General features: G+C 44.9%; 1 protein-coding gene across 4 annotated transcripts in view; it reads left to right on the forward strand.

Moving 5' to 3' along the window:
• The first annotated feature begins 7,653 nt into the window (after positions 1-7,653).
• The window catches only part of ADCY8 (adenylate cyclase 8), a 217,735-nt gene continuing 202,384 nt past the window's right edge, over positions 7,654-23,004 (forward strand). For 2 of the 4 annotated variants that reach the window (XM_082719721.1, XM_082719722.1), the window contains exon 1: positions 7,655-10,327. In XM_082719721.1, the coding sequence (XP_082575847.1) occupies positions 9,365-10,327 (963 nt within the window). In that variant the 5' untranslated portion in view covers positions 7,655-9,364. Of the gene's footprint in view, positions 10,328-23,004 lie in introns of all 4 variants that reach the window. The other 2 variants (XM_082719720.1, XM_082719723.1) reach the window with 2 other exon arrangements.

A 23,004-nucleotide genomic window follows, 5' to 3' on the forward strand; every position in this document is an offset into this window, starting at 1 on the left:
CACAATAAAAAAGAGTGATGCATTCATATTTTAATTTAGAATCACGGCAGCTGATGAAAAGAGGCTGGTTATAACTAGAAAGACCTGTTCAGTCTACTACTACCATCACTAGGTGAGAGAGGATGGTGTCCAGAAATAAGAAAACAGCAGTGGAGGTGGCAGAACTATAAGAAAGTTGTCATCTGCTCTGTCAGTAATTAACAGATCTTATTAATTGAGTGAATGGAATAGGACGAGCTCGTAAATATTAAGCATTCGCTACATGTGTTGTACCATACCAGGTGCTTTATGATGGATTGCCTGTGGTCTTAGCTTTTTAAGAAAGTTCCAAAGTGTTAAGGAATTTACCAAGGTCACAGAGATACCACCTTGTAAAGTTAGAACTCAAGAATGAGTCTTCCTGAGTAAAAAATCAACCCATTTCGCTAAACCATGACTTTAGGTAAGCAAAATATTTAATGATTCTAGTAAGCATCTGAAGACTAGACCAAACATTTTGTTTACTTCTATCTGTATTTAGAAATCTACATTACAGGGGCATCTGGGTGGCTCCGTGGATTAAGCCGCTGCCTTCTGCTCAGGTCATGATCCCAGGGTCCTGGGGTCGAGTCCCCCATCGGGCTCTCTGCTCAGTGGGGAGCCTGCTTTCTCCTCTCTCTCTGCCTGCTCTCTGCCTGCTTGTGATTTCTCTCTCTGTCAAATAAATAAATAAAATCTTAAAAAAAAAGAAATCTACATTACAGTTTACATTATGCCCAGTACATGCAGTGTGTGTGTGTTTATGTGTGTGTGTAGGTCACACTATCTAAATCTATTTGATTCCTATTTGTGTAACAAAAGTTCAAAAATCAATTTGGAGAGTGAGAAATACCATGTCAAACTGAACTTTATGTTTTGTGAATTTCAGATACTGTAACACCAAGAATTTGATAAGGTATTTTACTGAAATTTTATCAAATAATTTTTCTGTTCTTTACTTCAGAGAGGAAGAATTTGGATGCTAAAGGACACCTTAGTATGGAATATAGCAAGACATTAGTGTCCTTGTTATTCTATTTTACTCTCTTTCATTAATTTATCCCTTAAATGCTAATTATGATCCACCAAGTAATTTTGCAATGTCCGATTTGGTTGGAACCGATAATGTAAAAAGAAAAAAAAAAAAGAAAGTATTGATTGGAGGGAAGAATGAATCTCATACATTTGTATATGTGAATCATATTTTGAGATATTAATTAATGGGTTTTGCTTTTGGGTTTTCCTCTTTTTCCTTGCCTTTATTCAAGCTTCCTTTAAATCACTTCCGTAAGGAAGGAAGAGAAATCAAAAGTAATATTTCCATCTTTTGTTTTTATAAAAATATAATCCTGGAGGAGACCTTAAAGATTTTAGAGGTACAAGGAGTATTAAGTATAAGGAAGAATGCATGTGCACAGGGGAAAATCAGATGGCCTTTGAGGAAACACATAAAGGATTTTCGTCAGTCTAAAGGAGATATCCCCAGTCTGGAGCAAGAAGAGAAACAGACAGACACAGAGAAAGTCCACAAGTCATAACTAATGACTTTTCATAGTGCCCTGGAGAGGGTTCATCACCCCAGAGAGGAAGGGCAATGTGCTATATCGAACACATGGGACCATAGGCAGACCTTTGAAGACTCTCCCACTGGGACCATGAGAGTCAGACAAAAGACCCACTGCCTTGGGGTGACCTTTATGAAGGGAGAGCCAAAGACCAGAGGGCATGCACATTCACAAATGCACACCTTCCTGAGTGCACTGGGCACTGGGCACTGAGTAAGAGCCAAGAACCAGGGCATCTCCCCAGGATCAGAAGGGTACAAATGAAAGCCCTAGATGTGAGTTACATGTCTCATCAATTGGGTGAAAACAGAAATATATTGTTTTTTTAAAGATGAAGAAATGTATTTCTTTTATGCTTATTTAATCGACAGAGATCCATACATACAATTACATAAATGTGTATAAATACCTACATTATAATATCATCTATAAATTTTTAGCTTGAATATTCTACCTAAATCCCAAAGGTCTCCTTGGGTGAGGGGGTTGGTAGGGATGAAATACTTACAAAATAAGATGTTTTGTTTTACTGAAATAGCACTCAGGTATGGCTGGGTTTTGTTTTTGGTTATGTTTTCCCCCCAAAACAATGAGGAAAATGATCTGCTTTATTTCTCACTGAGTCTGATCAATTTGCCCCAAAACTTCATATGTATGTCAAATTAAAAAACATGTCTTAAACCACATCTAAAAGAGATTTTGGTCCTATGGGTGAACTAGCTGGAAACTCTCATATTTTTTTCTTTCATTATGATTTCTTTTAGCTAACTTCTTAATGGTTCCTCCAATGGGCTGTGATGTGTGTGTTGTTAATCTTATGCTTTCAATAAGTGAAGCCTTAGTAAGTGAGGTCATAGTAAGTTCAGGCTGTAGTGAAATGAGAGACAAGGGAATCATCTTTTTTCAGAAAATACTATTTATTTATTTATTCGTTTGTTTGTTTGTTTGTATGTGAGTGGGGGAGGATCAGAGGAAGAGAATCTCATGCAGACTTCCCACACCATGGAACCCTGTGTGGGGCTGAGATCATGACCTGAGCCAAAACCAAGAGTCCAACACTTAACCATTTGAGCTACCTATGTGCTTAGTGAATCACCTTTAAGAAGAAAAAAATGTTTAGGTCCCTGTAAGATATCTTCCTCTCACTTGACTGATGAATTCTACGTGTAGATATATTGTTTCAACATTATTTTCCCACTGATGAGACTGTTTTCTCTTTCCAGGCACTAGAATCCAATATAAACTAGTTCCTGTGAAGATCCAAAATGTATACAAAGAGATTCACCAACCCCCCAACCCCCCAACCCACCCCTGCCTTGGGTTTTTCAAGGCAAAGAAAATACATGCTAGGAGCAAAATAGATATGTTGTTTGTTCTATAGTACATTACGTTACATTCCAGATGAAATGTGAGTCCAAGTTTTATAATTCATACACTGTTTTCATGGATGAGCCCTACTAATTTTTTTTTATTGAAGTAGAGTTGACATGCAGTATTATACTAGTTCTAGGGCATACAATAATAATTTGACATTTATATACACTTTGAAATAATTGCCATGATAAAATGTAAGCCTTACTTACTTTAGCCATTGACTTTTCCTGAAGTTCCATCAAAGCAATTAATGCCTTTGATATTTCCTAAGAGCAGAGCTTCCAGGCAAGACAGGCATGTCTTCCCCTCACCTCCAGCTTTATTGAGGTATAATTGAAAATGAAAAATGTGCATATTTAAAAATTGTAAAAATTGATATAAAATGTGAGTTCACTACCACAATCGCTAGTTAATACATCCATCACCTCATGCTTTTACCATTTGCTTTGTTTTTTCTTTGTGTGTGGTGTGCGTTTAAGATGTATCTCTTAGCAAATTTCATGTACTTTTCCTTTAAGGATTTCCAGCTTTGGAAGCTGCCCTGTCACAAACACCCTCCTTCCCCTTGGAAACAGGATCTCTCTGGTTTCAGGTCCCCTTCCTGAACTGAGTCCATCTTTTCTTTTACATGTGAATATTTTATGTCTTCAGTGTCAGTGTTCCTAAGGGTATTTTGCAAAGGGCCCAGCGCTTATAAAACTTAAATTTATATATTACTATACTTAACCTACCAAGTCAAAGATGCATTGGAGGGAAATAAATTTCCTTTTCTTAAATGTATCTACTGTAAACAGGCCAGTGGTATACATCAGCATCACAAAGCCAACAATGCTATTTTGTAATAGGGCAAGAGGATGTTTCACCCAGGACCACCCAGAGGAAGTAAAATAGACCAAAGTAATTATTTTGGTTAAATTCATTATATGAAAAACTGCTTTTTTACAAACCATAAAAACAGTGTCTGTGGCTTGAACTGCACAAAAAACTAACAGACCCTCTACCGAAGCAAGAATTTAGTTCTCTTACTTGTATCTGCCATTCTGGTCATGCTACCAGACTTCTCAAAGGGTGAATTTCTCAGAAATCTCTTACTTAATTTGCATTTGGAAAGTCCAAATGTATTTGACAGTTTCATTTCTATCAGTCCTATTTAAATTAGGTCAACATTTGTTGACTACTTGTGACAGCATTTTTATTAAGCATGCGAAAGCTAGAATTACACGATCTAAATTTAATTGCTGGAATTTTGTTATCTATTAACCATGAGTTCCCAGGCAAGTTATTTAGCTGCATGCAGCCTGGGTATCTTAGTCAGTAAAATGGAAATAGCATTTTATTCTCTTTAACTCAGAGAATTGCTGCGATGCTTAAATAAAATGTTCATAAAGATCTTAAGTGCTCAATAAATTGTTGTTAATCTTATTATCTTCATGTACACTTGGGAAAATTAATAAAGGGAAACCTCACTGAAGTTGAATAGGGAGGCTAGAGGGGGGAGCCATACCAGGAAGAAACAGAATTACAGAAAGAATTGTAATAATAGGCTCCAACAGACGACCCATCGACAGAAAAAAATGATCAGTTCCAAGCCGACAACCTGGAAAGACCTACACTGAATCTTCAAGAAATCCACTACCCCAGCAACTTACCTATCAGAAACTAGCATCACCCTAAACTCTTGCCTTTTTCCAATGCACTTGCTTTCAAAACAACCCTTCCCAATTTCCTCCTTCTCCTCCATAAAATAATGTTCCTCTCCTTTGTTTGTTGGACTGACCTATAGTTTTTCCATAGTTTGCATGTCCCAAGTTGTTATTCCTAAGTAAACCCATTTTCTCCTGGTAAAATAACTCATGGCTTTATGTTGAAGGTTAATCCTCTAGTTGCTAGAAACTGGAAGTTATAGGCCCAAGGAAAATCAGTTCTCTCCCTCAATGAGTTCACTGCTTCATGGGGAGAAGTGAGAGACAATTGAGTGAACAAATGGGACAGAGCCAGTCCCTACAGTAAGTGTCACACTAGCAGTACCAGAATAGACTGGCTGACAAAAGAGAAGTGTCCACCAAGAAGACAACAAGACTAAAGCAACCAAACATGTTTATTTGCAGTCTTAGGAATTGCAATCCAAGAGATACATAAGACACAGAATCCACGGGAGTCAAACATGTGCCCTGAAATGTGAGAGTGGTGTACAGGTTTATAAAGGCAAAACCCACAAGCCTATATAAACTGATTTGAAAGAATTATGATTGGTGCTGGAAGAGTTTAAAGGGACTTTCTATACATGGCTGGATATTTGGCTAACAGGTGTTACATTTTTTTTTCTATTTCAGTCCAAAGTAGGAGGATGTGTTCTAAAAGGTGGTAGATCTGCAACTGACAAACGCCAAAAGTTCTGAGAACTACAACAGGGGATGGGCCTAGGCTCTACTTCCTTGAGATTCTTCTGACTCTGTTTTGAGTGACTCTTTTCACGATGCCTCCTCATGTTGGAAGCTTCTTTCACAGAAGGCAGTTCTTAATTTTCACTGGGAATATCAGGGAAGGATTTGCACAGAGACATTGCCCAGGCTTTGCAGGATAAGATGAGTAGTATTTTAAAAGAAGGAAATGGCAGGGGGAGAGAGGAAGACACGGGGCCTTTCCAAGAGAAGGCTTCCTCCGTGTACAGAAAGATGTGAATTTGAGAAGTACTGTCCCTGAACATACCCAACACCCACTCATAATAAATAGACAGGGGACAAGTAAAGGCATGATGAGAGGCCCATTGTAGCCTCAAAGCAGTATGTTAACTTGTTTTAAGTGAAAATCATTTGGTGGGTTTGCATCTTTCAAAAAACTTTTCAACATTTGTGTAAAGGCGGGACGCCTGGGTGGCTCAGTTGGTTAGGCGGCTGCCTTCGGCTCAAGTCATGATCCCAGCGTCCTGGGATGGAGTCCCACATCTGGCTCCTTGCTCGGCGGGGAGCCTGCTTCTCCCTCTGCCTCTGCCTGCCTCTCTGTCTGCCTGTGTTCACTCTCTTGCTCTCTATCTCTCTTGTGACAAATAAATATTTTTTTAAAAATTTGTGTAAAGGCAAAGTTGTCATTGGAAAACAAAATGCTTTGAGGACTGAATGGCACTGTGTCGCCCCCAAAAGAAGAACTGAATCCAATTGTCTTCAGTGCTCTTCTTTTAAAATAACCTGTTCTAACATCCCTTAACAGCAAAGGAAATTTCAGAGGAGTCAGTTGACCAGATGCAACATTTTCTCCCTGATACGTTAGTTTCAACCGGAGTTCATTAAATTCTTTTTTTTTTTTTTTTTTTTTTTTTTTATGTAGCGTGCTATGCTCATTCATCAGCCTGAGTCATTTTATCTGATTGGGTCCAATCTCCCCCTCCTTGGCATGCCTTCTTTGTTGCTGAATAAATCATCCTGTGATATGTCCAGGAGGAGGATTTTCATAGGAAAGTTCCATCTGCATTCAACCCCTCATTTATTCAGGCTGAGTTCTCAGGCTCCCAAGGAGAAAGATTGAGAAAATAAAGAGGTGTCTTCGCTGCCAAGTTTACTAATACAGTCATTAGCACAAATGACTTGGGGCAATGCCTGAGAGAGGATACAGCTGGGCACACATTCTGGCATAGGGTCTGCAGGAACCTGCCTCCCTCCCCCACCAGCCTTCTGCCCTCTTTGGGCTCCCTCCTCAAGTCAAGACACTTATTACCTGCCAGAATTTCAGGAGACCTGGGGATGCAGGTGAGTCCAAGCAATTTAGAAAGGGAGAAGCAAGCAGTGTTTCTTTTCTGGACTGATTTCGTTCATGTCTAGATAACTTCAAAACTAAGTTTTGGAGTGCAATTTGCCCTTTACCTCCAGCCCCTTGGGATTGGAACAGCTACCATGGGAGATCTTTAGAGTTAACTTAATTCACCCACAGACCGGCTTAAAAGTAGAACCGACCTTCTTTCTGTTTAAAATTGAGCATTTAATTTTGTTCTCTTGAGAGATGGTCAACTACAACTCTAAAGGCCTAGCTAGTATTAAAGGAGTTTTTCAGGATGTATATTACATCCCAGAAATCTACTGTTAAGGGATAGGGGGAAATGTCAGTCGTCTTCTCTCTTGGGATTCTCTGTACAAGGCAGTGGACCAGTTCTGGATTTAAAGCGAAAACCATGTATGTGAATAAAAAAGAATAAAAAGGAAAGAATTAAATCTCGTGTTTCTGGGACACAGTGAACCCAAATAACCCTGGAGAGAGAGAGAGTATGTGGTTGGGGAAGGGAACCATTCAAAGCCATTCCCTACTCAGGGCAGGCAGAGAGAGGGGAGTTTCTCCTCGGGAGGGCGGGGGAAATCTCACATTCCGGAGTGCTGAGGGGGACAGCCAGGCGGTCTTCTGGGCTTTCACTGGACGCCACCGGGAGCCGAGAAAGCGCCCAGGGCCTGACGTCATTGGCCATCAGCTGACTGTGCTCAGGGCCCGGGCTCCACCGGCTGCAGCCGCAGTTGCGGTGGCAGACGTGGCGGCCGCCGCGGTTCCACCACCTGCAGCCGGGCTCCGGACTGCCGCGACCACACTTAACTTGCCGCACCCGGACCGGGCGCTTCCACTTGGCCGGGCGCGGAACCCGGAGGGCGCGAAACCGGGCTGGAGCCTGCTGCTGGAAATGTTTTCCCCCACGTTCCCCACCCCCCACGTCCTATTGTAAGCAGGGAGAAACTTGGAGTGCGCGGCACTCAGAGGACGAGCCCTCCAGTCCTCGGGATTGGTGTAGCAAATGCTCTTGCTAGAAGCCGTCTCTACAATTGCGGCTTCTTGCTTTAAGCCAGATAGCTGGTATCACCAAAAGATGCCCAGGTGGGGAGGACGGAAAGGAGACCCTCTATTTCATCGCGTTGGGCTTTAGGAGTCCGTGGGCAGAGCGGCCTACGAGTCCTGGCTCTGCACCTGCCGAGGACCCGAGCCAGTGCCTAAAAAAGAATAGCGGAGGAACCGGCCGGCGCGGCCAGCTGGAGCGCTGGATAATCGCGCGGGGGGAGGCCGGGGCGCCCGCGGTCGTCCTCACCCACGCCGGCCTGTGCGTGTTGCTACCTCCAAGACCTGGGGCGTCCTGGACAGATCTGGGTGCCAGCTTCCCGCCACCACCCCCACCCGGTTCCGGAGGCGTGGCTTGCGTGAGGGCGGGTTTAAGTCCCCGCGGGTGTCTGACCGAACTGACAGGTCTCCAAATTCCTCCCCGCTGCCGGGTGCCCGCCGCGCGCTTCAGAGCACCAGGGTGGCACGAGGCGCGTCCCTGGGTCCCGTGGCGTCTCAGTCGACTTCCCCGCGGTTTCCGGCCTCCCTCCTCATCCAAACCTTACACGCGCCGCACCCGCCAAGCTTCGGTTCTTAGCGTCAGGGATCCGCACCGGTGGCTTCTCAGCGATCTCAGAGCTGTTGGCTTCGGAGCCCTCCCCACTTTTCCCTGCCCCCGCCTCCCAGCTCCGGGCCAAATGGACTCCGAAGAGCGAAGTGAAGGGAATAGGAACTGTGGGCTCCGACCCCTCGGAAGCACAACTGGAAGGGCTGGCCTCGCTTTCTAACCGCGACTGGGACCCTGCCGCCCGCCCCTGCCCCGGGGGATGCGACGGGCCAGAGCCAGCGCCGCGCGGTCAGTGTTCGAGCTGGAAGAGGAGACAGCCAGAGATGAGCCGAGGAGGGAGCCTCAGCACACCCCCTGCTCCAAATTAACTGTTTGGTGACTTTTGAGTCCCGAGGATACCACATCTTCAACCTTCCGCGGGGCACCCCGCCACCTCCTGGTCCCCCACACCTCCCCCTTCTTTGCCCCCGCCCCCAGCTCCGCCCCGCTCCCCATCCCGGCGCAATGGAGTTCTCCGAAGGTCTCTGCTCCAGCCACAGCGGCTAACTTCGCACCCGCAGCCGCAGCGGGTTACCCTTAGCCAGTCCTCTTGCAGCCGCCGAGTCGTGGGTGTCCCGAGCCCAGTGCCGCAGCCAGGACCCACCCGGCGCGCAGCAGAAAGGAGCACGGCGCCCAGGCGCCTCTTGGAGAGCAAAGGCTGCGCCAAGACGCTGAGCCGAGGAGTGGCCGAAGAGCCTGAGCCCGAGAAGGGGGCTGCGTGGCTCAAAGCGCCGCGGCTTCTGTGGACACCACCCTCGCACCCCAGCTGCGCGGTTTGTCTGGAGGGCGGCGCGCAAGGACGCAGGGGTCTGCGGCGATCTTCCAGACGCCCTTTGCCCCGGGGCGCACTATGACCTGACGCGCGGGCCTCCTGTTCAAGGCTCGCGCGACCGGGCGGCCGGGGATACCAGGGCTCTCCGCCGAGCTCGCGCCAGGCCGCGGTGGGGTCTTTGGGACCCTTCCCCTCCAGCTGCCTCCTTCCTGCTCTGCGCCTCCCCGCCTGCGGCCCGGCGCCATGGAGCTCTCCGATGTGCGCTGCCTAAGCGGCAGCGAGGAACTCTACACCATCCACCCGACGCCCCCGGCCGGCGACGGCGGGAGCGGCTCTCGGCCGCAGCGGCTGCTGTGGCAGACGGCGGTGAGGCATATCACCGAGCAGCGCTTCATTCACGGGCACCGGGGTAGCGGCGGCGGCAGCGGGAGTAGAGGCTCCGGCAAAGCCTCGGACCCTGCAGGCGGCGGCCCCAACCATCACGCGGCGCAACTGTCCAGCGAATCGGCGCTGCCCCTCTACTCGCTGGGCCCCGGGGAGAGAGCTCACAGTACCGGTGGCACCAAAGTCTTCCCGGAACGCAGCGGGAGCGGCAGCGGCAGCGGGAGCGGGGGCGGGGGTGATCTGGGCTTCCTGCACCTTGACTGTGCCCCGAGCAACTCGGATTTCTTCCTGAACGGAGGCTACAGCTACCGAGGGGTCATTTTCCCCACTCTGCGCAACTCCTTCAAGTCCCGGGATCTGGAGCGCCTCTACCAGCGCTATTTCCTGGGCCAGAGGCGCAAATCCGAGGTGGTGATGAATGTGCTGGACGTGCTGACCAAACTCACCTTGTTGGTCCTCCACCTGAGCCTGGCTTCGGCCCCCATGGACCCTCTCAAGGGCATCCTCCTGGGCTTCTTCACTGGCATCGAGGTGGTGATCTGCGCCCTGGTGGTGGTCAGGAAGGACACCACCTCGCACACGTACCTGCAGTACAGTGGCGTGGTCACTTGGGTGGCCATGACCACCCAGATCTTGGCAGCAGGCCTTGGCTACGGGCTTCTGGGTGATGGCATCGGTTACGTTCTCTTCACACTGTTCGCCACCTACAGCATGCTGCCGCTGCCGCTCACCTGGGCCATCCTGGCTGGCCTGGGCACCTCTCTGCTGCAGGTGGCCCTGCAGGCGGCCATTCCTCGGCTAGCTGTCATTTCCGTCAACCAGGTAACTCCTGCCTGCCTTGCTCTCCCCCTCCCCTGCCCACTCCCCGGGTTTAGTTAGAAGTAGCTTTTGGGAAGGCCCCTCTACTCGCCTGGCACAGTGCCTCCTACTTGGGAGGTCCTCCGTGTTGGTGGGATGGCATTTCGCTCATCGTAGAGTTGGAACTAAATGACCTCTAAAGTTTCTTCCAGCCCTGCCCTTCTTTTCTGCTTCTGTGAGTAATTCTCCTCAGACAAGCAGCTAAGAAACAGCCTTCTTTCTCCTCTGCACACGTCCCCCAGGGTCTGTAGTCTCTAGAGAGGAGGAGAAGCATCCGGATTTAGAAGGTGACCCATTCCTTTAACAACTTTTACTCACAAGAGTCACAGCAGGATGTGGTAAGGGACTCCGGGATTCAGAGTTGGGTTTCTGTGTATCTCTGTGCCACAAACCCTCAGCTCTGGAAGGCAATAGCGTTTGTTGAACACATAACAATTGCTGGTGGGAACCCGACCTATGTTATATCATCCAGTCCTTCAGACGGTTCCAAGATACGTATTTTACTTTGGTATTCTTCACTGCCTTGGGGTCCTAGAGGATATCTTCTCTTATTATAGGATCTGAACCCAGTGCCTTGCATAGATCAGCCTCATCTCGGACGGGTAAGGTGGGAGGGAAGTGTCTTTGGCAAAGAATGCAAGTTTTGCTTAATTGATAAAGGGCATTTTGATATAGATGGTCTGAAATATTTAAGTGGAACCCGACCTCCGATCTCTTTTCTTCCTTTCTTCCTCTCTTTCCCATTAAGTAGGGATGTGTTTCTGGGAACAGAGTTCCCACTGTCTGTGAAGGAGAAGATGGATGATGACTTTATTGTTGAAATTCATTAAAATCAGTAGATAATTAATGGTCCGACACTTTGTTTGCCGAATGTCTGATAGGTAGCAGGAGATTAAATCTGGGGGTTTCTCCATAAAAGTGAGAGAAACATGTCAGCTGAACTGTTTCCACACAGGAGGCTGACACAGGTGCTTGGACGGGAGCCTGCTTTGCATGTTCCTGCTCCAGGCTCAGCCTCAGCCACTTTGCTCTATTGGAAGCTTAAAAACTCCTCTTCCTCATGTTCGAGTTTGAAGACATCGTTGAATAACCATTTGTTCATGGTTTGTGGCATGCTGGCACCTATACGGCCCTTTACCCATCATCGACCTTCTGGGCTTCTAGTGGATTTGGGATTCTTGCTCTTCTCTGATGGCCCTGTATCCATTTGCTCAGGTTACATGTCTGCTTGGCTGCTTTTACGGTGCTTTTTGAAGTCTCCCTGGGCAGAGCAGAGTGTTATAAAGTACATGGCTGTGATCATCAAGCATGAAATGGGGAGATGAGAGCCTCTGTGAGGAAGGGCTGACCAGCTGAACTTGGCCTTAATAAGATGGTAATGAATGCTTTCTTGAAATTACCGTGAGCCTTTAATACCTCCAACTGATAAAGTCTCAATTTGTGATTGTGTAAAATATGTCTTCAGAACTGTGCTTCTCAGTCTTCACACATGGCTCTGAACCTTGCTAGCCTTTGAAAGTCTCCATTTCTTCCAAGCCCTCTTTTTGCATTTTCTTCTCTATGTATCTCCGCATCATCAGACTCCTTCCGCATCTCATCCACCTCTTTTTCTTTCTCCTCCTTATTTTCCTTTATTTTTTCACTGTGAGTTGTTTTCATGATATAGGATAGGTATCTGCTCATTTGCAGAAAATCCCATTGGTCATCACCCACCGCTTTCCATGCGGTAACCTTCCTGAGCACATATCGCAGAGACTTCATCAAGTGAGTTTGGGATAGTATTTAGAATAACAACATCCCAAGTGGCAAATGATGAATATTTTCAAGGTTCTAAGTATAGAGACGCTTTGCTTGCCAAATGAATCCAGAAAGTAAATTTTGGCTTCATATTTGTTTTATGCTCTACTCAAATACTACCAGATGGGAGAAGATTAAAAATAACCCCAAAATGTCTTCCCACTCCTATCCCATGATAAACAGTCCTTCACTTGAAAACCAAGGTCCAGGTACATGCAAACCAAGCTCATTTGACTCTCTGTTTGGGTAGAAATTGTAGGTAAACTGGGGTTTCCCAGTGGAGTCAGCTTTTACCAGACTCCTAGCCAACAGCCTGGGCGCTCTTCTCCGGCTTCAGGTGCTGAAAAGACCTTTGTGGGTTAGGCTACAAAATGTTTTCCTTTGGCGCCCTCTAGAGGTCCAAATTTCTTCCTTAGATCTTGCAGGTGGGTGACATGGAGAATTAACTGCTTTTTAAAACATCTCTGATTTTTGAATAGGTACCTTTTAGTTTTCCCTGTTTGGAAACATACAAGGCATGCCCTGCTAATGACTGCTTATAGCAATTAGATTAACACCCTAACTCTTTACCAGGGTCACTCGGTCCCCTTACAAACAAGTTGCTCCTTCTCTCTCTAATTATGTTTCCTTCTCTTCTCCTCCTCAGGCTTCAAATACACAGTACCTTTCTCCTCTTTCAGAGATCCTGAGCTCTTTCCCCACTTCTTAGCCTTTGTGCGTGCCACTTAAAATGATTTTTCCCAGGTCTTTCCATGACTGAGACATTCTCATTATTCTGGACTCCGTTTACATGCCGTTCCCTAGTGCTTGGCTTGTTCTGTTTTCTCCTGAGCACGTTCACTATCTGAAATTATCTCATTTGTTTTTATTTGCTCTGTTTTCCCCCACCCCCACCCCCACCCTCACAGGAACATAAACACCACGTAAGGGCATAGACATCTATGTGTTTACCAATTTATCCTCAGCACCTAGAAAAATGCCAGGCAGCCAGCAGGCACTCAGCGCGCGTGCGCGCGTGCACACACACACACACAGAATGAATAAGACTGTCCAATGCAAAGGTAATATTATAAAATATCCAAGCCCCCTCACCTTGCGCTGGTAAAAGATTTCTATGTGCACAATCACATGTGAGTTCTATGTGCATTAAGCAATATTTTATATATAAGCACCTTTGGCAAAACCAAGGCACAATGATAATCCTTCACACTGGCCCAATGCTTTACAAGTAACTAAGGGCCTTTACATATATTATCACATCTAATGATGTCAAACAGATGGTATCCTTCATTTTCATTTCATAGAAGAAAGAACAAATTCCTGGGAACTTTAAAAAGATATCCCAAAGACGGTGAGCCCAACAAGTGGTGAGAACACGATTCAAATCCTAACTCCAAAGTCATCATTTCTTAAGAAACCTTCTGAGTGCTTCTTTCCAAACCCACATTTGAATTGACTCAAGACTAAGGAGTACCTGCTTCACTACTCAGGAGGGCAGTACCCAGTATAGCACACGAATGAACATTTAATGAAAAAAAAAAACAAAAACAAAAACAAAGGGAAACCATGAGAGAAAAAATGTCTGAATTTCTCGGCATAGGCTTTTTGTGGCTAGCTCATCATCTTGCTCAGCGGGATACCAACTTGTCAAGTGAAGGCCGTTGATGCTGGAATATCATCTTTCTCCGCATTCATCTTGATTCCCATCAGAGAATGGCTTACATTTAACTTAGCATTTTCAAGAAGCAAGAAGCTACATCAGAGTGTAAAGTGAACACACCTCAGCAACTGTTTCACTTACTGAAAATGCCATTTTCAAAAGTAACAAATGAGTCAATGATTGCCTTCCCTTGCCTAACCCAAGCTATGAGAATCTGTTTCTGTTCTTTTCCCCCTTGTGGAAACTACATCCACGATTTGACAGGGTAACAACCAAGCTGCAAATCTCCACAGATGCCCTATGTGAAGAGACAGGGCCGTGTGTTCATTTAAATCATCATATGCTTTCCACTGTGGACACAAGATACAACTGGAAAAGGGCTACCCAAGAGGTTCCTCTGTGCCATCAGCACAGAGATAGCTTATGTTTTCTCCATTCAGTGAACCGTTAGACTTAATTCATAGACTTTCCACCCAAACTAAGGGGTATTATCCTATATAATAGGATAATGTATTATCCTATATAATAAGATACATTATCCTATTATATAGAATTCCTATTATATGGAATCACCCATGTATGTTCTAGGTCCCAAGTGGCATTGAAGATATGAGGAACTTTCAGAAGGTTCAGAGCTCAGTTCAAAGGGTTTTCTATCCACCCTGACAAAGCTCAGTTATAGGTAACAAGAGGGGCTGCAGCCATTCCTTCATCGGGATACTTCATCTACCTCAAGTTAAATCTGCTTCATGGACATCATTCAGGTCACCAATAGTAGTGCCTTTGTCCAGAGATGACATGGATTTTTTTTCTCCACCTCTTAAATTGTTTATCCTGTCAGTTCACTTTATCCATCTAAAACTTGATTACAAAATCAAGGAATATGTATGGATAAAATATTAATACTGGGGTCTTATTTGCTAGGTTCTTTCGTGGCTCAGGTAATTCCTAAAAACTGTCACTGTAATTTGCATTTTACTCTATCTTAATTGCCAGTGATGGTAATGTGAGCTACCTAACATTTGAAACTCATCTTGTTCTCATTCTTCAGCTCATTAGTGATAAAGTGGTGAAGATCATTTAGTTATTGGAAAACTGAGAGGCAGCAATATTTAACCAGAAAGATAGCTGCATTATATTTCCCCTTTGGGGATTCTGAAATGTTAAAGCTGGTGGCTAATTAGTCTTCTGTACCTCTTGGTGAGGCCGATAAGCAGAAGTGTCAGAGTAAAGGTGATTTCTCCAAGATAACTCTAGGAGCAAAAGCAGCCAGGTATGCAAATCCAGGTGAGGTAGTGCTCAAGGTCATGCTGTCAGATCTGAATTTCCATGCAGCATTTTCTTTACGGTCTTACACAAATCCCATCAAACAATAGAGGCTAGAGCCAGAAAAAATACTAAATAAATCATGATCATTAAATTTGACTAATAATGAGGGACTTTTAGCTTAATCTGGCCTTTAAAAAATCCTTTGGGAGAAGATTCATTTTCTACTGGGTAATATAGTGGTTAATGGCATGAGCTGGTGGGGGGTCAGGTGAGATGCGGCCTTTGTACATGCTTTCAAATGCATTCCTGCTGACTTAGGGGAACCTGGGTAGCTGGGTTGGTGGCGTGTCTGACTGTTGATTTCCCCTAGGTCATGGTCTCAAGGTTGTGAGATCCAGCCCCACAGCGGCTCCTCATTCAGCAGGGGGCAGTCTGCTTGAGATGATCTCTCTCTCTCCTTCTCCCTTTGCCTCTCCCCTGGGTGCTCACGCACATGCTCTCACTCTCTCCCTCAAAATAAATAAATCTTTAAAACATATAAAGAATGTATTCCTGATTATTTACATGAAGGGTTGGCTTCACAGTAAACATAGAGTCAGTATAATAGAATCATCAATGTCTCTCCCCTCATTTGTGAAATTTAAACTTAAGTGTATATTCTGTGTTTTTTGTCTAAATCTGCTAACTCAAATCAAATCAAAGGGATTGTAGGACTGCTTAATGCACATACACCAAATGGCATGTAATTTAAATCACCCCAATTTGGTGGTTAGTATCAATGTAAGTGCTTACTTCAAAACAGAAAATATCCATTAAAGGAGTGTAACTGGGCTTCTGTTTAATGCACCTTGCTAGTTATGGTGTGCATTTTTTTTTAAACTCCAAATACATCCATTTCTGTACATTTTCCTTCAGCAAATTCATAGAGGCTTAAAAAACTAATTGCAGTGTCCCCAGCATGTCTTGGAAAATGGGTTTCAAAATGAGATTTGACTGTCACCATTCCCAAGAGTTTCCTCTGAATGCAAGGAAATGGAAATATTACTTTTTCTTTCTTGTGAAAAATGCCCAGACACTGTCCTTTTTGGTTCTAATCCTCCCCCTCCCACAACCCTTCCTTTCCTCCTTCAATCTCTTCCTTCCTCCCCCCACCGTTTTTTTGTTTTGTTTTTGTTTTTGTTTTTTTGTTTTTTTTATTTTTTGGAGATAGAGATGTAGGCTTTGCAAAGGATATTTTTAATGACTGCTGGAGTGACCAGTTAAATCCCTTCAGCCCTGTCCTATACCCCTTGGCCCTAGAGTTGCAGATAGGCTTGGTGCCTATGTATTTAGAGACAGTTGTAAAATGACTGTAAGTTGTGTGCGCTGCAAGACTGAATGATGAATTTGTTTTCCTTCATATCCGGTAATGTCACCTGACTGGTATCGGTGGGTCAGAGCATAATTAGATCATAACCGGGAAGACTGGGAGGACTTTTCCTTCTGGTGCAGCTGCTGCAATGTCATGCTAAGTAGGCCAAATGCATTAGTCATATTTACACCTTGATGACTGATGGCATTGTAAGAGCTCATCGAAAATAAGTGAAACCAAGTATAAAAAGGAAAGATTAAAAAAAAAAAAAGCTTATCCCACGTTCAGTGCTTCTGGTAACGTGTAATCAGAGGATACTACTACAATCATGCTGCCGTGACATTTCACTGTTGTCTAAATATTTCTTGGGATGCTAATTTATTCATTTCACAAGTGTATCTCTTTTAGTTGATCCTACATGGGTTTATTTTCAGAACATAAGAGACGCTTGCAGTATTCCTCTCCAAGCTTTCCTCTTCCCCACTATTGTGGGCACAATAGTAACCCTTCAAGAAACCAGCAGGTCCAGAATCTTCAGTTGGACAACTTATCAGTTCACCTGACGTATGGGTTTTTTTTTAATTTTATTTATTTATTTGACAGGTAGAGATCACAAGTAGATGGAGAGGCAGGCAAAGAGAGAGAGGAGGAAGCAGGTTTCTGCTGAGCAGAGAGGCCGGTGTGGGGCTCGATCCCAGGACCCTGGGAACATGACCTGAGCTGAAGGCAGAGGCTTTAACCCACTGAGCCACCCAGGCACCCCTGAAGTATGGATTGTGAAGCGTGTTCTTTGTTTTCTCTGGGCTGGAAATCTAGGTAACAGAAACTGAAGGTTGGGAGGTTTCTGTGGTACATAGCTTTGAACCTTAGTTAAGCAAGAGGATGGCTCCTGGAGGTAATTTTGTGTCTGGCTTTTCTCGGGGCCTGAGTGTAGGAATGCCACCTCCCCCAGCCATCCACGGCAGAGCAGTGGCCACCCTGACCATCTGCCCTATGCTTTCCCAGGAAATGTAATTGGACATACACACTCAAATTATATCATGTGCGTTTTGTTTATGAAAGCCTATTTTAAGGAGTCAGGTCAGTTAAGCAGCTCTTGGGAGCCAGATCTACTCACTGCAAGATTTCACCGTCAGCCCTGCAGGGTACAGAAAGAGCAAGGTAGATTAATTAACCACTGAGTTGCCAGACATTCCGAGGGAGGCCAGGCCACAGGCTGGTAGGAATAAAAGCTATACTATCTGTAAATGCAACCATGTGACCACCTCCCCAACCAATGAACTGGGGTTATAACTCAATGTATTGTCAGATAAACCTGCCAGTCTTTGTTTCTTGGATATCTGTGATTTGATATTTGAATTTCAATTCGCAAGATCATGTATTTTCTTTTTTTTTTAAGATTTTATTTATTTATTTGACACAGAAATCACAAGTAGGCAGAGAGGCAGGCAGAGAGAGAGGAGAAAGCAGGCTCCCCGCTGAGCAGAGAGCCAGATGCGGGGCTTGATCCCAGGACCCTGAGATCATGACTGAGCCAAAGGCAGAGGCTTTAACCACTGAGCCATCCAGGCATCCCAAGATCATGTATTTTCATAGGTGCAATATCTTACATGTTCCTTACCTCTTGGGAGTTTCTTCCCCATGTCTTCCTGTCTTTTATGCCATAATGTCTTTTTTTTTTTTTTAAAAGATTTTATTTATTTATTTGACAGAGAGAGAGAGATCACAAGTAGGCAAAGCAGTAGGCAGAGAGAGAGAGGGGGAAACCAGGCTCCCTGCTGAGCAGAGAGCCCGATGCAGGGCTGGATCCCAGGACCCTGAGATCATGACCTGAGCTGAAAGCAGAGGCTTAACCTACTGAGCCACCCAGGCGCCCCTATGCCATAATGTCTTTGAGGCACAAAATTCCCCCAAATCAGGAAATGATAAAATTATGCATGGTGAGGGACATGAGCTAGATGGGAAATCAAATCGCATTTATGGGTTTTTTTAGGAGGAAATTTTAAAAACTGCCCTCTCGATGTAGAATGTTTACCGGTATGAAATTTTCACATAAAACAAGATCTGTCACCATTTCCTTGGGTAAACAATACATCTTATCCTGTGTCAGCTAGCTTTCAGCTGACTGGAGGAAACCATTTCAAAATCTTCTTCTTTTTTTTTTTTTTTTTTCCTTTTTACAATTACATGCTGAATACACACGATTGCTTATAAAACTGGGATGGCCAAGGATTAGGGGGTGCATAATCAAAATATATGTATTTCTTTAACTTAGAACATGGGAAGATGAGATGCAGCATAAACAATTTATAGAACAAGACCAAGTAAAAAGGAAGAACCATTAGAAGCCGAGGGATATAGGATGTAGAAGATATATGGTGGGTGTTCTCAGATATGTGGGGTGCTATCACAGTGAAGAGAGACTCATTATTTTACGTGTCTCCCCTGAGACAGAATAAAGATCAACTGATGGTCACTATAGTGTGAGAGATTTGGGTTCATCTAAAGCCAAGATTTTATAACAAACAGACCTGCCTGGGGGGCTGCTTTTTGAAGTGAAGAACCTCCCTGTCATGGGGATTCTTCAAAGGAAATTTGTACAACAACCCATCAGGGATGGCCTAAAGTAGATTCCATACCAGAAAGACTTTTCCTTAAGGTCAGTTGAAAGCCACTGGGTGTTCTTCTCCAAGCCGTCATGGCCTCTTTGCAGGCAGGAAAAAGAAGAGGGCAAAAGGCAAAAGGTTAAGATGGTCGACGAACATTTGTCAACTGAATAGGTTGCCCTTTTAGGAGCTCTTCTGGGATCCCTGCCCAATAACATCTACTTACATTTCTGGAACCAGAATACTGACACATAGCCCCTCCACGGGTAAGAGTGGGTGGCAAAAATAGATGAGATTTTACTGCATCTCAAAACTCAGGATTGCATAGGAAGAAGAGGAGAATGAGGATCGAATAGAAAGGTTGTTCAACAAATATTTGTGACTGCCTGTTGGGTTCTAGGTTCTGGGAAATAACTGTGTTCTGGATAGTCAAGGCTGTTGCTCTAATGAGGGTAATTCTTGAATGCAATTTGGGAGGGAGTTTGTGACTCTGGGTGCAGAGGTAGAGAGGACTGTACTTGGTTCTTAAAACATGTCTGGAGGGGCATCTGGGTGGCTCAGCCAGTTAATCATCCAGCTCTTGGTTTCAGCTCAGGTCATGATCTCAGGGGTGGTGAGATCAAGTCCTGCCTCAGGCTCATTGCTCAATGGAGAGCCTGCCTAAAAGATTCTCCCTCTGCCTCTCCCTTGCTCTCTCTCTTTCTCTTTCTCTATCTCAAATAAATAAATAAATCTTTCAGAAAATACACATCTAGAACACTGCATTCTGTAAATATTTTATATAGATACAACTCTCTGGCTTTTTTTTTTTTCCTACAGACCTCTAAAGCATGAAAAATCAAAGGTGTGGTGAGTTTCTTTTAGGAGTTGTGTGAAAGGAAAGGTCAGACTCTAGAAGACATTATGGATGGGTATGGACGTTCCATCTTAGTGAAGAGAGTGGACGGGGACCCAAGAAAGGGCTAAAGGATCGATTACTTAAGTAGTTTCTTACCACAAACTGAATATATCCCAAGCCTAGACTGGACGATGTGGCAGGAGGGAGTGTCTGCTTCGTGCTGGCAAGGGTCAGGCTGGTCTGCAGCTCTGGGCATGCCCAGTTGGTTCATGTTTACCGTGACCCCAGCTAAAAACTTGGGAGCTCCAGGAAACCCATCCGCACCCACAGGTAGGCAGACCAGGTGCTTAGGCAAAGCTTAATAACCGCTCCTTCGTACATTGTACACCCTGCCTTTGTCCTCTGTCAGAGCAATGTCATAGCATTCCCTGGGAGCCCCCTTGAGGTCAAGGGCAGTGTCTTACCTCTGTGTTCCCAGCATGTAGCAGAGCACTTGGCCCATGAAACAGTTCTGAGCACAGTACTTTTAAACGAATGGAATGAATGAATGCTACATGACTCCCTCCTTTCCCCCTGCCCACCCCCTGAATCACACAGTTATCAGCAGGGAATGAGTAATCAGTGAGAGAAGAGAAACTAGTTTCTCTAAAAAATAAGACAGAACAGAAGGGGAGGTCAGTGAGAAACAAGAAAACACATCAAAAGTTACCTCCTTCTGAAGTGCTTTGGGCTGGAAGCCCCAAGCGGAGTTTTTGTTAGATGTGTGTTTAAAAAGTTATATAGACAACATGAAGAAAAATCCCAAGTGATCATCTAGATCATTTAAGTCAAAAAAGAAAGAAAAAGGAGAAAGAGGTGGGAGAGTTAGATACCTAGAATATCCATTAAGTGTTTGTCCATTTGTGAAAATTTTAAATGGGTCAAAAAATAAGAGTCCAACACAGGGCTCACCTCTTTCACTTCCTTCTTGGTTCTTCAGTACCTTGGCTCTGAATCCCAACATCAACACCTTACTCAAGTGTCCTTGAGCACACCCCAGATGGATCCTTTGGCCTGACTTCTGGTCTCTAGTCAATGTTCACCTGCTTCATACAGGTACAGCTATGGGTAAGAAGCTCTCCCACTTTCAGACCTCATTTCTGACACTCCGCACCAGCGGGGCAAGTCTGCCTCATTTTAAGGGGAGAGAATTGTACAAAACTGGTTAACTTTTCTGAGCATGGTATATAGATCATTGCTTAGATCAAGCCTGATTTTAGATACTGGAACACAATGCAGTTAAAACAGCCTTCCTGGGGCACCTGGGTGGCTCAGTGGGTTAAAGCCTCTGCCTTCAGCTCAGATCATGATCCCAGGGTCCTGGGATCAAGCCCCGAATCAGGCTCTCTGCTCAGCAGGGAGCCTGCTTCCTCCTCTCTCTCTTTGCCTGTCTCTCTACCTACTTGTGATCTCAGTCTGTCAAATGAATAAATACAATCTTTAAAAAAAAAAAAAAAACAGTCTTTTTGAAGTTCCAAAAAGGTTTTGAGTTAAGTCTTCCATTTTTAGCATTATCCCACTTGATTCCTTTATACTGTCAATTAGTTCAAGAAACAAAGTCAAAATCAAGAATAGCAAGCTTGTTTTCTTTTAAGTTCAAAGTCAAACTCCCCTCTTTTGGGTGAGCTTTCCTCACCTATTGGTGGTGGGCAGCACATGGGAAAATGCATTCATGGCCCCTACGGTCAGTTTCCAATGAACATAGTCCTCCTCCTTCTCTGTTTAAGAGATAGATACAGGTCTTGCCTTTTACCAAGTGAATAATGGTATCGTAAGCGGTCCTTGGGGTCCTGCCACACAATTTCAGCCAGAGACCAACTCTGAGCTCTGCCAGTGGACAGTTAGAGATATTTTTGAAACCTTGTAAGTACATTTCCTTAAAACAAATTTTCATCCTATTTTTACCATGGTTTTTTTCCAGCGACTTTGGCCAAATGGCCTTGGCTTCTTCAGCCACAAGCATATTTTTTTTTAAGATTTTTCTTTATTTATTTGACAGACAGAGATCACAAGTAGGCAGAGAGGCAGGCATAGAGAGAGGAAGGGAAGCAGGCTCTCCGCTGAGTGGAAAGCCCAACATGGGCTTGATCCCAGGACCCTGGGATCATGACCTGAGATGAAGCAGAGGCTTTAACCCACTGAGCCACCCAGGTGCCCAGCCACAAGTATCTTTATGCCTTACAGAGTTTTGTAAGTAGCAAAGAGAAACTTCAGGATCGTGAAGGGTTCCCAGGACCCCAGACCAAGTTAGGTATTCCTGCTGTTCTGATGCCATCACCCTTTCCCTGCCCATCTGCCCTGCCACATGCTGCTGTCACTGGTCTTCATGTTTTTCTTGCCAGCTGGGCCATGACCTTCTCTAAGGCAGAGGTTGTACCTGAGTCATGGCTGTGTCTCTATGATACAGTCTAGTATGGCTTATGTTCTCTTCCTTCTCAGATTTCAATTCTTTTCTTCAGTGTTGGGGCTCCTTAAATTTCCATTCCATGTGTCTCCTCGTCACCTCACTCCACGCATTGCCCTGCACAATCCCTCCCTCCCTCCATTACTGACCATGGATCTAGGTGCTGCTTACTCCTAAGCCTGTATCTCTAGCCCAGTTTTCTCAGCTAAGTTTAAGACCAGGCCATATAGTGACCTTCTGGGCACCTCCAGTTAAGGGTCTCACAGGCAGCTCAATCTCAACAAATCAAAAATCATCAGACTCCCACCCAACTTGTGTGAATTCCTGATGGTACTGTCTTCCATTACTGGGCTCGGTCTATAGCTCGCCTTCCTCCTCCTCCTTTTTGTTCCAGGGAAGCCCCCATGATCACCCAACTATGTCATTCCCTGTGCTCCTCCAAGCTACCCCTCCACCCACCAGGGAGTAGGCCTAACAAAGTCAAGTAACCTCACCCCTCGTGCCTGAGAGTAAGTTCCACAGTTGAACCCATCCCCAGTTTCCGGACACCTTGTGCTGGCTTACCCCTGTGTCTGCTCTCTGGGGCAGCTCCTCTGTCATCTTGTCCCTTTCCTGTCTGCCAGTAGGATCACCAGCTGAGGAAACTTCCTCTGTGGCTCTCCTCCAAGACACATGCC

Source organism: Mustela nivalis (genome assembly GCF_964662115.1).
Source record: "Mustela nivalis genome assembly, chromosome: 2".
NCBI lineage: Eukaryota > Metazoa > Chordata > Mammalia > Carnivora > Mustelidae > Mustela > Mustela nivalis.